The 13,865-nt window shown below is 43.8% G+C and overlaps 1 protein-coding gene across 3 annotated transcripts; it reads right to left on the bottom strand.

The window, feature by feature from the left end:
* Nucleotides 1-2,604: 2,604 nt before the first annotated feature.
* LOC138994069 (C-C motif chemokine 15-like) lies at nucleotides 2,605-12,367 on the bottom strand. Of its 3 annotated transcripts, none has more exons than XM_070393698.1 (5): nucleotides 12,227-12,367; nucleotides 11,381-11,428; nucleotides 10,569-10,680; nucleotides 10,069-10,162; nucleotides 2,605-2,775 (listed from the first exon to the last, which is right to left on the bottom strand). In XM_070393698.1, exons 1-5 carry the CDS (start codon nucleotides 12,321-12,323, stop codon nucleotides 2,752-2,754), a joined length of 375 nt encoding a protein of 124 aa, XP_070249799.1. In that variant the 5' UTR covers nucleotides 12,324-12,367; the 3' UTR covers nucleotides 2,605-2,751. The 3 variants fall into 3 exon arrangements, with proteins under 3 accessions (XP_070249799.1, XP_070249800.1, XP_070249798.1); XM_070393699.1 differs by lacking the exon at nucleotides 2,605-2,775 and adding an exon at nucleotides 9,345-9,517; XM_070393697.1 differs by lacking the exon at nucleotides 2,605-2,775 and having other exon boundaries at nucleotides 9,345-10,162.
* Nucleotides 12,368-13,865: the final 1,498 nt, after the last annotated feature.

Consider the following 13,865-nt stretch of genomic DNA (forward strand, 5'->3'; position numbering starts at 1 on the left):
AGAAACAAGGGAAACACAGAATTCATATTTATGTGTCTGTTTCTAGGAGGGCTTTTGCTGGAGAAAGCGGCCGCCTTGGCTAAGGGATACGTTTAGACCGCTCAATGCCACATACAAGCAAAACATGGCACAGAAGCTACATGACAAGGATTGTCTAATGAGGATGAGATTTTCTATAAGAATAAAGGGTAAATGGGGACAATTTGGAATTCTTTTTTTTAAAAAATATATTTTATTGATTTTTTACAGAGAGGAAGAGAGAGGGATAGAGAGTTAGAAACATCGATGAGAGAGAAACATCGACCAGCTGCCTCCTGCACATCTCCTACTGGGGATGTGCCCGCAACCAATGTACATGCCCTTGACCGGAATCGAACCCGGGACCTTTCAGTCCGCAGGCCGACGCTCTACCCACTGAGCCAAACCGGTTTCGGCCAATTTGGAATTCTTATCTGAAATGGTTAGGTGGGGTTCTAGGCAGAGAGCAAGGGCCTCCAGGTCCTATGTGGTTAATTAGTTTGCAGATGCTGTTCTCTTGGTGCCTGCCCAAGTGACCTCCCAAAGTTCCTTACTGAGAATGAAAGCAAGTGTTTTTCTCTGTGTTGACCAGTGAGCCAGCAAATACATAGTGTGTTTAAGGCACAGCCTGGGAATGGGGATCAGTGAGTGTGGGGAATCCAGGAGGTGAGGAGAAACAAATGGGATCATCCTAGAGACTCATTTCCTGTCCCCTTTCAGTAGCTCACCAGATCGCTAGCTCAGCAGGTACCAGCAAGTAATGGAAAAATAGTCCCCTTTTCCAATGAGATAATTTCTTTCATCCAACAGCTTTCATGGTGGTGGTATAGATGTTCCTGCCTCACCTTCCCTATAAGCGTGATGCATTCCATGCAGGCTCCCTCTCCACAGGACCTGTAGCCATGGGACACATGGTCCAACTAAGTCTGGCCTAATTCCCTTCTATGGAAGCTTGGGGATTGAGTAAATTCTGTGATGTTCTTTAAATTTTTTAAAAGATTTTTTTTAAGTGTGAGAGAGAAGGGAAAGAAGGAGAGAGGAACATCGATATGAGACCAAAACTTCCCTTGCCTGCCCTCTCGCGGGGATGGAGCCTAAACCCAAGCGTGTGCCCTGACCATGAATCCAACTGACAACCTTGGGGTGTATGGGAGAACATACAAGCCACAGAGCCACTCTGGCCAGGGCTCTGTTATTCTGATTGGAAGTTTCCCCCCAAAACAACCAAACACTATATTGACACATGTGTCCTCTTTACATGCTGGGTTCAAGGAATTTTGTGCTCACAAAAATCTATAGGTTGTTAGCATGGCTGATATACAGAGGAAGACTTGGAGCCTGGAGTCAAGTCCGCAACCATTACAAGGGCATCATTTGTTCATATATGAACAAGCTCAAAGGGTCTCAAGTCTGTCTCACTGAACCCCTGTATCACAGTGTATTAGGCATCAGTTTCTCCCCATATGAAACTGTCTACATGATTATATGGATTTGCTCGTATAGGCATAGATTCTGGAAAAATACACAAAGACTGGTGATGTTAGGTGTTTTGGGTGAAGGAATTGGATGGATGTTAAGACAGAAGTGGAAGGGTGACTTCTGTGCTTTTTATGTTTTTGCTAGAGGCCCAATGCATGAAAATTGTAGTAAAATGCACATACCCTAAAATTTACCATCTTAACCTTTTAAAAATATATTTTTATTGACTTCAGAGAGGAGTGGAGAGGAAGAGAGAGAGAGAGGAAACATCAATGAGAAAGAATCCTGATTGGCTGCCTCCTGCACACCTCCTACTGGGGATTGAACCTAGGTATGTGCCCTGACTGTAACAAAAGGTATTTTCTACAAAGCTGGAGCACATTCTGGGGAAATGGCCTAGAGACTTCAGAAACAAAAGTATCTAACATAGATTCTTTAGTTGCTTGTATTACTATGTTGCAAAATCTTTCATTTCTGCAAATTTAGCAGGGTATGGAATGTAAATATATAAAACTGTATGGGGTTTTTCTAGGCTAATATGCAAACTGTCTCCTCCGGAGTTCGACTGGGAGACCGTAAGTTCGATGGCTCAGTATGATGTGCGCTACAACCAGGGGGCAGCATGGAAGGAAGGAAGGTCCAGCCTGGCAGCCAGGGAAGGGAGGCCCTCCCCACCCACCCCGCCCCCCTGCAACTCTCCCCCGCTTCTTCCCTCCTCCCCCTTCCCCCCCAGCAGCTGCTAGGCAGCCTACCCATGCACGAATTTCATGTACTGGGCCTCTAGTATAAATAAATAAAAAGTATGTCTCCAAATTAATATTAAAAGGCAAATACTCATAACGGCAACTGGGAGGCATCAGTCTGGACAGCATGCACATTTCCCTCTAGAGCAGTGATTCTCAACCTTCCTAATGCCGAAACCCTTTAATACAGTTCCTCATATTGTGGTGACCCCCAATCATAAAATTATTTTCGTTGCTACTTCCTAACTGTAATTTTGCTAAGATTATGAATCATAATGTAAATATCTGATATGCAGGATGTATTTTCATTGCATAGTGATTAATCACAAAACAAGATGTAATTACAAATGTTTTTTTCGATGGTCTTAGGTGACCCCTGTGAAAGGGTCCTTCAACACCCAGTTTGAGAACCGCTGCTTTAGTGCATCAGTGAGGCTCATTCAGTTCTAGGCTCCTGGGAGGTGCAGCTCAGGTGACCACGCTGCTCCAGGCCTGTGGTACCTGTTGCTTGTCAACCATTGGTTCCAGCAGTCACCTAGCAAAATGGAGGATAGGACTTAGGGCTTCAAGGCGGTCCAGAGTGAGGCCCCAGCAATTCCCTAGGGCCTCATTCCTGCCCGCACCAGGCGGCCACCTTCAACTTGAATGGACACTGGGACAGGCCACCAGGCAACCCTGGCCCCGCCCCACCCACGTGCCAGCCCACCCAGGCAGCGCTGGCCCCGCCCCCGCCCATGTGCCAGTCCACCCAGGCAACCCTGGCCCCGCCCCACCCACGTGCCAGCCCACCCAGGCAGCCCTGGCCCCGCCCCGCCCCCGCGCCAGCCAACCCAGGCAGCCCTGGCCCCGCCCCCACCCACGTGCCAATCCTACCAGGCAGCCCTGGCCCCGCCCCACCCACGTGCCAGCCCGCCCAGGCAGGGCTGGCCCCGCCCCCGCCCACGTGCCAGCCAACCCAGGCAGCCCTGGCCCCGCCCCCGCCCACGTGCCAGTCCACCCAGGCAGCCCTGACCCCGCCCCCGCCCACGTGCCAGCCAACCCAGGCAGCCCTGGCCCCGCCCCCACCCACTTGAGGACCCATCTAGGGCTCCCCTCTCCTGGCAGCACTTCCCTGGCGGGACGAGGTGGCTGAGGTGGGGGCCTAGATGATGCGGGGCGGGGGGGCGGGGGGGGGGGGACGCGGCGGGGGCAGCAGTCACCCCAGGTAGCAGCCGCCAGCTCCTCCCCACCTCCCCGACCCGACCCCCAGCGCCTGGGGCCATAAGGGGCTCCGTGGCTCAGACCCAATGCTGTGTGGTGTACGTTGACCACCAAGGAGAAGAGGACGACGAAGCCGGGAAGCAGAGGAGGCCCTGGATTCCGAGGACGCCGAGGAAGAGGAGGGGAGGATGAGGAAGAGGGCGACCCGGCCAGTGACTGCACGGAAAGCGGCTTCAGGAGGCACAGCGCCTACAGGTACCCACCCAGCCCATGGCTGCGGGCTCCTGCCCACCTCCTCTGCCCTCACCTGAGCTCTCCAACCCGAACCCCAACCTCCACTCCCCCGACTGAGGGGAAATGCCAGGGCACATCGAGTGACACTCACACACAACAAAAACACACACAGCACAACAGAACAGCACACCTACATCTACCAGAGGACAGAGCGAATTGTTCATGGAGGTTGCCTTGTTGCAGTTTGCAGGCCACATACTGGCTCGCTCTTTCTCTGCCCCCTGCCCTCCCATTTTCCTCTTCAAAATTTGCCCCAGTGCAGTGTCTCCATGAGGCAGGACCGAAACTTTGGCCCATGGATCCACTGCATTCATGTTTTCTCCCCTTGTGTTGGTTTGGTATTTTGGGATGAAAGAAGCCTCTTGATTTGCAGACCTCTCTGTGTTTCTAATGTGGTTTCCTTTAGGTTTTTATTATGTATCTGTTCTTTAAAAGGGACTTGAGGATTTAGACACGTTGTCTACCTCCCTGCTCTCTCTCTCCTTCTCTCCTCTTTCTCCCTTTCTCTCTCTCTCTCTCTCTCTCGCTCCTCTTTGCACCCCTCGGTGTGTGGTTTTAAAATTATGTTGAGGAAATAGATCATTTTGGTTTATGTCAACCTAAGAAATATTCAAACCTGTAGAGAATGTTTGTGAGTTTATTTGAGCCAAACTGACAATTGCTGGGAAGCAAAATCTCAAAGGATTGAGAAAATGCTCCAGAGAATGGCAGGTTTGCACCTTATTTGATACATTACAATCCAAATAAGACTTACATGGGTTAAATCCAATGGTGATAGAATAAAAAGTAAAATGATAGACACATATTTCTTTTACATAGGTGGGTACAAGATAGTTAACAGTCAGCAATTAATTCAATAACAATGAGGAGATTTGTGGTCTCCCCTCTGATGTGGCCCCTGTGCTGTGAGGGGTTTAGAAAAAGGAAATTACTTTGACATCCCAAAGGAATGTTATGGTAGATGCAAAAAGACAACACACAGGCTTAGTTAAGGTGAAAATTGAACTTTGTCAGGTAAGATTCTAGCCTAGCACATGACTACTGCTTTTAGATAAGAAGTGTTAATTTCAGTCCAAGCTAGTTTGGCTCCTTGGATAGAGCGCTGGCTTGTGGACTAAAGGGTCCGGGTTTAATTCCCAGTCAGGGCACATGCCCAAGTTGTGAGCAACTGATCAATGATTTTCTCTCATACTGGATGTTTCTATCTCCCTGTCCCTCTTCCTGCCTCTCTGAAATCAATAAAAATATATATTTTAAAAAGTTTTAATTTCAGACCATCCTTTGTGGTTATTTTAAGTCTCTGAGTTTGTAAGGCTGCCACACAGGCCTCCCCTGAAGTTGTCAGGTTTATCATGTGGCCCCTTTTAGCCCACAGTTGTTGGGGGAGCCTTATCTGGTTGTGTTTTTATTCTTAAATGCTAATGAGCTTCTGTTATAGTTGCTGGTGAATGGCTGATTAAAAAGCAAAGCAGGAAAAAAAAAGCAAAGCAGAAAAAAAAAAGCAAAACCAAAACAAATGTGATAATTCACCCGATTCAGTCATTTTGGTAAAATCCAGAATTAAAGTAAGAAATTATAGGAATTAGGTGTCTTACTAATTTGATCCTTTTGCTTTGCCTGAGTAACAGTTTCATGTCACCTGTTGCAGGAGTTGTACAATTGATCATGCAGATGTAATTACAGAAGATGAACTTTTGGACCAGCTTCTAAGTCACACAGCAAAAGTGTAGGGGGATTTGTTAGGAAATGACTTTTTCTTTTTATCCCATTTCAAAGGATAAACGTCCTTCCTGGATCTGTAATGAATTTATCCATGGCGACTCCTCTCCAGTTTTCTCATCAGGAAGCTTCTCTAGCCTGATGCTGAGATGCTTTTTTTTTTTTTTACCACGCAATTGTTGCTTTGTATTAAATATGTAGTTGTATTATCAGAGAAATGGGTGGAGCGGAGGAAATGGCAGATCTGCTAATGTTGTTACCACTCAGATTTGGGTTCTAGCAGACTTTGTGATCTAGAGGGTAGACATTAAATATATGATTTAGTGGGAAGAGTGGACAGGTGTGTGTGTGTGTGTGTGTGTTTGGATGTGTGAGTGATGAGTGATGGAGACAGAGGAGGACATGAGAAGAAATTTTTGAATGAAAAAAGAGCAGAGGTCACCATCCTTAAATAAAAATTAGGGTATTTTCATGGCACATTTACCCAGGTTTTCCATATGTATATATTTCTGTGCAATAAATAGTTGTAGTTATTTTGCATTTTGATTCAGAAATAACCTTTACAACCAGGCCGGCATGGCCCAGTGGTTGAAGGTTGACCTGTGAATCAGATCACCAGTTTGATTTCTGGTCAGAGCACATGCCAGGGTTGTGGGCTAAATCACCAGTGTGGGGCATTCAGGAGGTAGCTGATCAATGATTCTCTCCTATCATCGATGTTTCTCTCTTTCTTTCTTCCTTTCTCTCTAAGATCAATAAAAATATATTTAAAAACAAAAAGAAATAACTTACATTTTTTCAAAATTCTCAGCGAAAATAATTTGAAAGAATTACACAAGGATTCATTTGAAGGCCTGCTATTCTTCAAGTATTTGTAAATTAACTATAAATTATATTTATTTATGAGTGTTTAGTTATATGTAAAATAAAAAGGGGTTCAAATCAGGTAATCTCTACAATTTCTGCCAGGAATAAAATTCTACAATTCTGTAAGTTGTGTAGGGCTCCAACCCATCTCTAGCATTTAATATCTCCCATACATTTTCAATTTTATAATCATATAGACAAGGTATAGACAGGAAAAACTTTTTAATTATAGAGGAAAAGTGGTAATGAGGTCTGAATTATCATACACATCCATATGAGCCTTGTTATATAAGTGTTCATATACCATCTGCTTATATTTATATGTATATTTATATTTATATTTAGGGCCCATGGATGAAATTGGGCCTATGGTGTGTGTTTTTACAACCCATAATGATTTTGACACTTTTGAAGGGCTGTAAAAGAAGAGAGGAATTCAGCTTAACCTTAAATTGTCTTCTATAGGACAATAAATATAGAACACTTGCATTAATTTAAATGCCATTAACTCAGAATTTTTTTATAACATACCAGTAATCTAAATTAGATGAACATTTATATGTTAAATGTTTAATTAATCAATGAGTTATGTAAACAGTATTATTAAGAACATATTAAGTTACCTAGAGAGCAGACTGGTGTTAAGAATTTCAATGTAGAAATTGTTATACTAATATTAAAAATAAATGTTTAAAATGATGGTTAAGCCCTAGCTGACTTGTCTCAGTGGATAGAGAATGAAAGCTCCCAGTTCTGATTTCTGTCAAGGGCATCTGCCTGGGTTACAGATTTGATCCCCAGTAGGGGGCGTGCAGGAGGCAGCCAATCAATGATTCTCTCTCATCATTGGTGTTTCTATCTCTCTCTCCCTCTCCCTTCCTCTCTGAAGTCAATAAAAAAAAATTAAAAAATAAAAACTAAAATGGTGGTTAAGCCCAGCCAATATGGCTCAGTGGTTGAGCAGTGACCCATGAACCAAGGGATCATGATTTGCTTCCCAGTCAGGGCACCTGCCTGGGTTTCAGGCTCAATCCTGGGGCGATTCTCGCTCATGTTTCTATCTCCCTCTCCCTCTCCCTTTCTCTCTCTGAAATCACGAAAAACATAATTTAAAAACCATGGTTAAGTGGTATAGTTAGAAATGTCTACATAAGTAAATGTATCAAAAATGCCCCTAACGATGCTAATTACAAAATAAAAATCTCTTCATCCTCCTGGTCAAAGATGAAATGCTTGCCTAATAATTCTATTTATTGAGATATAAGGAGATGTTCTTTTCTATAAAAACTCAGTTATGATCCTTTGTCCATGGCACCTAGAGCCTTGTATGTCATTAATCCTTATTAAGCTAATTAATGGTGCTCTTTAGCAAATGGATTCTTTTTGGCTTAAGGGAAGTGATTATAAGAAGCCTCACATGATACTACAAATAGCCCTTTGAATTATCAAACCTTTCAAGGGACAACCACTTTTGTATTGATCTTCTTGGGTACCTCTGCCATCTGGGTTCTAAGCCTGACAAACAGTTGGGAGGAAGACAAATGAGATCACTAACTGCTCAGTAGATTAGGTCATTCATTACTTCTACTGTGAAATACACTGTAAGATAATTATTTCATGCTAGCATAAGTATTCCCATTCATTAAAAAATGCCAATCAATAAATAAGTTAGCCCTAGCTGGTTTGGCTCAGTGGACAGAGTGTCGGCCTGCAGACTGAAGGGTCACAGGTTCAATTCGGGTCAAGGCATGTACCTTGGTTGTGGGCACATCCCCAGTGAGGGGTGTGCAGGAGGCAGCTGATCGATATTTCTCTCTCATGCAAGTGCCTAACTCTCTATCCCAATCCCTTCCTCTCTGTAAAAAATCAATTTTAAAAAAGCCAACCAATAAACAAGTTAGCCTTAGCTGTTTTGGCTCAGTGGATAGAGCGATGGCCTGAGGACTGAGGTTCCCAGGTTCAATTCTGGCCAAGGGCACATGCCCAGGTTGTGGGCTCGATCCCCAGTAGCTGGCATGCAGGAGACAGCCAACCAATGATTCTCTGTCATCATTGATCTCTCTCTCTCTCCTTCTCCCTTCCTCTCTGAAATTAATAAAAATATACTATAAAAAATAAACTAGTTAAAAGAGAATATGCTAGGCGCTGTAACTAGTACTGTAGACACAAAGATGGGTAAGACAGGGTCCTACCCTTCTAGTAACTCATGAGCTCACAGGAAAAATAAACATAAGCTCAAGCCATAGTGCATAAGTCCTTATGTATAGTACACTGAGTTCGGTGGCAAAATTCCTCTCTGCAGCAGGAATATTTTCTCTATATGATTATCTATCTCTGTATCGACTAAGTCACACAGAACTCAGATTTTTGGCTGAGTATGCCTGGGTGTTTTTTGTTTTTCTAGAGACTGATCCTCATATCCTCTTGGTTTTTCAAGCCTTTTGAGATGAATACCTATAAAACAGGAAGCTCGGGCAAAATCTATTTACTTCAAACCATTAATCTATTCAGCCTTTATGATAGACGCATAGAAAAGCTTTCTTGTTGTTTAGAATTCAGTGCTTTCTTCTGAGTTTTATGAGAGAGTTGACCAAGATTTACTAATTGTAAATATAAATGTATAGGCTTTAAAGGTATGGATGTAAAACTGATACTAACTTCAACTTGAAATGTTTTCCTTAATGTCCTTTAAGTTTAAAGATGACATCTTTTAGGAAGTATATCTATTAAGAAAAAACATTCCAAATGGAAATAAGGCAACAGGATGACTGCATGCCTTTCAATTACATTGGGAAATTGTCTAAAAGGCCCACCCCAGAACACCTTTCATCTGTGAGGGGTGAGGAGAATGAACTTTTGATGGATGCTCTATTTATTATTGATCAGACCACTTACATGTTAACTTGTAAATTTTGGTCCAGCACTGATGAAAATGTGTGGGGCTTTTTTTTTTTGGTAGAAAAGATAATTGCAAAAGTTACAGTTATATTGGAATATTGAATATTACTTTATTTTTATCTAAGTTAACCAAATTTCAGAATGCCACCCCCACCTAACTGTATAAATCTCTGTTCCTCAGATGATAATACAATCAGTATGGTTCCCTCATTAATAGGTGAAGTACAACTTTGACATATATGCGATCTGTCAACTTTGAATGAGACATGTTTTTTAAATTTTTATTTATTTTTTAAATTCTTAGGCAATATTTTTTCCCATTGACAGTGGAAAGGAGGTGGGGAGGGAAGAGAGAGAGAGAGGGAGAGAAGAGAGAGAGAGAGAAAAAGAAACATCAATATGAGAGCGATGCATCGACTCATTGCCACCCACATGCACCCCATCAGGGTCAGGATCACACCTACAAAACAGGTACTGCTGTTGACTGAAAGTTAAAACTAAGACCCTTTGGTGTGAGGGCCTACATTCTAACCATTGAGCCACGCTGGCCAGGGCTGAATGAGTCATGTTTTTAGCTTCTTAAAAAATGTTACTCTGATATCTCATTTTCAAAAACACAAATCCAAAGTTCAGCAATTCCTGCATTTCTTTTTCCTCTCAAAGATCAAGTGAAGTTAAATTGGATGCATTTTATTAATGCACAGTTTTTATAACCAGAATGGAACAGTAATTGTTGCTTTTGACAAAATAATTCCAGCCAAGAAGCTTCCAGGAGGTGAGAAAAGAGGGAATGGAGATGGGTGGCTGGGACCTAGTATCCCTGCTTTTCAGTCAACAATTTTCTCAGTACCTGGAGTTGAGTCCTGTTCAGGTTCGTTACACAATCCTGAACTTCCGCATTATTGGGGTTGGCACAGACAAGCTGCCCCCCTTTGGTGGTGAAGCTGGGGAACAAGGAGGAGAAAGGTTACACATTGAGGAGGGTTCTACAAATAGAGATGGGGAGCCCCATCTTCCCGGCCCTTCAGATTCTCCACTCAGCCCAGCTTGTTCCTTTCTCTGCTGCAGGCACTCAGGGTGTCTCCTCTCTGAGACGCTCCCTCAGCCTGTGAGACTTCCTTAGTGACTCATGGGAGTTTCCTGGTGCAGACCTGCTCCTGCTCTCTCCTTCCTTTCCTAGCTTCCATCTTCAATGGGAACATCTCATATCTGATGCTCTGCAGGATCAGGATGAGAATGAGGACACAGCCTCCCTTGACCTTGAAGGATCCAGAGGATGTGACTTTTATGGGCATCCATCCATCATCAGGTCCCTCCTCCCAAGATATGGCTGGTATGCTTGGCACTTACATGACAGCAGGCTGGGAGCACCCACTGGTCGTTACAAAGTAACTTTCCATGAATCTGCATCGGATTTTTCGTGGTGTATAGGACGGGCAGCAGTCAGGAGGACGGTGAAAGCCTGTAGTAAGAGGAAAGGCAGTCTTTGGAAAAGACTATTTCCGTTCCTCCTTCCCTCTAAAGTACTGGGGAGGGTGAGAAGGCACAGGGCTCAAAGGGTGTGTTTTCCTCCTCTACAGCATTTGCTGGCATCTCCTTGCTTCACACTTCTCCGGGTTGAGTTGTGTCTGAAGCACCCAGGCCAAGGACACAACAGGGCCAGGACCATTTCTCCCAGAAGTGGAAGGGTTTGATGCGTGCAGGAGGCATCAGAGAGCACCCTCCCTGGTAGGTGAGCCTTCTCCAGGACAGGCAGGAGGAACAGAGGTAATCTATGGAGGAGGGACCCATTGCCCAATCTGATCTTCCCTGTAGATGTTCACCATCCTCAGCACCCTTTCTCTTTCCCCATGTCCTCTAAACAAGGTGAATGAAGCCACTGAGCAGATCTGTACCCGCCAGCCGCTTTTAAATATATGCCACAACTAAACATTTACCTTCTTTAAAAAAAAATAACACATAGTGTTTTCATTGATTTTTAGAAGGAGAGGAAGGAAGAGGGATAGAGAGAAAGAAACTCTGATGAGAGAGAGGCTGCACAGGCCCTACTGGGGACTGAGTCCGCAACCTGGGCATGTGCCCTGATGCAGAATTGAACCAGTGACCTAATGGTTTCTGGGTCATTGCCCAACTGCTGACTTAGACTGGCCAGGCTCACTTACCGGGAGAGGGTCCTCTGGGATCCAACTGATGTATCACCATGCTTGGTTCTGTTTGGGAGAAACAGACAAGAAGGAAAGAGAAGTCGGTGGGAGACAGTAGTGTCTAAGTATCTCTGCCTACGTCATTTCTCAGTCTAACTCCATCCCCTAGACTGGGAATCGAACCCGTGACCCTTCTCTCTGAGGACCAAAGCTCTAACCATTGAGAAAACCAGCCAGGGCTATATTACCTTTGTAAAACCTGAAAGATTCTGCATTCTAAAATATGTCTAGACCAGTGGTTCCCAACCTTTTTTTGGCCATGCCCCACCTAACCATCTCTAAAATCCTGATGCCAGGATTGTTAAGATGATTTAATGTATTAATATCTATAAGACAATTAGAGCAGTGCCTGCTTGTACATAGACAGTGCTAGATACTAGTTTTAAAAATAGAATGATGAGGTGGACTTGTCCAGATTGTCCCATTTCTTCTTCAAAATGATAGTTTCATTCTACATGGTATATAATAGTTCTAATGTAGGGTTCTATGCTTCTTTCTCCAGATTTATAATTTTAGTACAGTTCTTTTGCTCTTCTACATATAGTCCTATATCAGCTAAGAGAAAGTATCAAATAATTCTGGCCATGAAAAGGGAGAGAATTGTTTCCCCAAATGGAACCAATCTTCTGTATATGGTTTTTCCCAAGGACAAAAGCTGCAGAAAAAGGTCTATACCTACTGCTACTGCTTTTAAACAAGTGCCAGATTCACCTCTATGTTGTAGGAGAGTGTCCCTCTGTGTGTCCTCCCTAACTGCAAGTTACCATTCAGTTGGTCCCCAGTGAGAAGGCTCATTCAACTCACCATCATCCCAGGATTCCTGGGCCAGGGATCCATGGGCAGGGGAACCAAGGGTAGCAGCAAGGATGAAGAAGGAGAGAGCAGCTGCAGAGACCTTCATCTCCCCAGTGTGCAGACAGTGCTGGCCTGAGGATCCTGGGCTCTTTCCTCCCTGACTCCCTGGACCCAGCTCTGCCCTTGTATTTATAAGAGGAGGATCAGGACGTCACAGGGCAGAAGAATGCTATTCTTTGGCTATACCATCAACAACAGATAATTCTAAAAAAGGGAACAAGCCAGGGAATGCAATAGGAAGTTGAGGAAACAATGATCTGGGGCTTTCCCTACTGCCCAATGGATATAGGTAAGAGTATCAAAATTGGTAACAAGGACCTTAGCCAAGACAGGAATTGAGACCATGTGAGAGGAGCTCTCACATCCTATGTGGATCATGAAAGTCCTATAGGCAGAATGTTAACAATTTACTGAGCTGTGTGGTTAAAACAGCCTCTCCCCCATAACTTCCCCTTCCTTTCGGTAAAGGAACTACTTTCTTCTTACTTTCTCTTTGTAATGGTCATGTAAGTATACACTAGAGTGCAATCTTTACTTTTTCCCACCTTTGCAGAAAGAATATGTAGTTGACTTTTTGTTTACAGTCAACAAGAGTGACCGTATTTTATTAAAGATCCTTCCTTAGATTTAATTAATCTTCTAAATCAGAGTTTTCCCCTCAGGAATTAACTACTTTCAAGTGCACAAAGAGCCTATTATCAGGGATGATCAGTAGAAGGAATGCTCTAATGTGTAAACATGGTTGCGTGACTCCTCACATAGAATCTGTACCCTGACTCCTCTCTTTGTTTCACATCCCACATCCAATCCATTACCAAATATGTTGGCTTTTCTTTTGAAAAATGTGTCCAGCATCTTATTATTCCTTACCACCTCCACTCTCCAACTGGTCCAAGCCATCCTTGCCTCTCACTAAGATTCTGTTTTTGCACCTCTTAAGTTCATTCTGCACATTGCAACCACAGTGAGTTTATTTAAAAATAAGTTAGATCAATTCAATCCTGTTTGAAACCCTCCAATGGCTTTTCTTTAAATATATTTTATTGAGTTTTTACAGATAGTAAGGGAGAGAGATAGAGAGTTAGAAACATCGATGAGAGAGAAACATGGATCAGCTGCCTCCTACACACCTCCTTCGGGGGATGTGCCCGCAACCAAGGTACATGCCCTTGACAGGAATCGAACCTGGGACCTTTCAGTCCACAGGCCGACTCTCTATCCACTGAGCCAAACCGGTTACAGCCCTCCAATGGCTTTTTAAAAAAATATGTATTTTTACTGATTTCAGAGAGGAAGGGAAAGGGAGAGAGAGAGAGAGAGATTGAAACATCAATAATGAGAGAGAATAATTGATTGGCTGCCTCCTGCAGCCCCCCCCTCCTCCAACCTCCCAGGATTGAGCCTGAACCCCAGGCATGTGCCCTGACAGGGAATCGAACCAGGAGCTTCTGGTTTATAGGTCAACACTCAGCCACTGAGCCACATTGGCTGGACTTCCAATGGCTTTTTAATTCCACTCAGTGTAAAGCCCGATTCTTATACGTAATTATAAGCCACTGTATGATCTGATCCCTGTTTGCTCTCTATT

Source organism: Myotis yumanensis, unplaced genomic scaffold (assembly GCF_028538775.1).
Source record: "Myotis yumanensis isolate MYYU_CA2020_CCGP unplaced genomic scaffold, mMyoYum1.0.hap1 SCAF_16, whole genome shotgun sequence".
In the NCBI taxonomy this organism is placed as follows: domain Eukaryota; kingdom Metazoa; phylum Chordata; class Mammalia; order Chiroptera; family Vespertilionidae; genus Myotis; species Myotis yumanensis.

Bases quoted from the DNA above. Each gene is read 5' to 3' on its own strand.
- LOC138994069 (XM_070393697.1), bottom strand. From the start codon at position 12,323: ATGAAGGTCTCTGCAGCTGCTCTCTCCTTCTTCATCCTTGCTGCTACC. The intron at 11,429-12,226 runs GTGAGTTGAATG...TCTCCCAAACAG, and splicing joins CCAGGAATCCTGGGATGATG to AACCAAGCATGGTGATACAT. The intron at 10,163-10,568 runs GTAAGTGCCAAG...CTTGTTCCCCAG, and splicing joins TGCTCCCAGCCTGCTGTCAT to CTTCACCACCAAAGGGGGGC.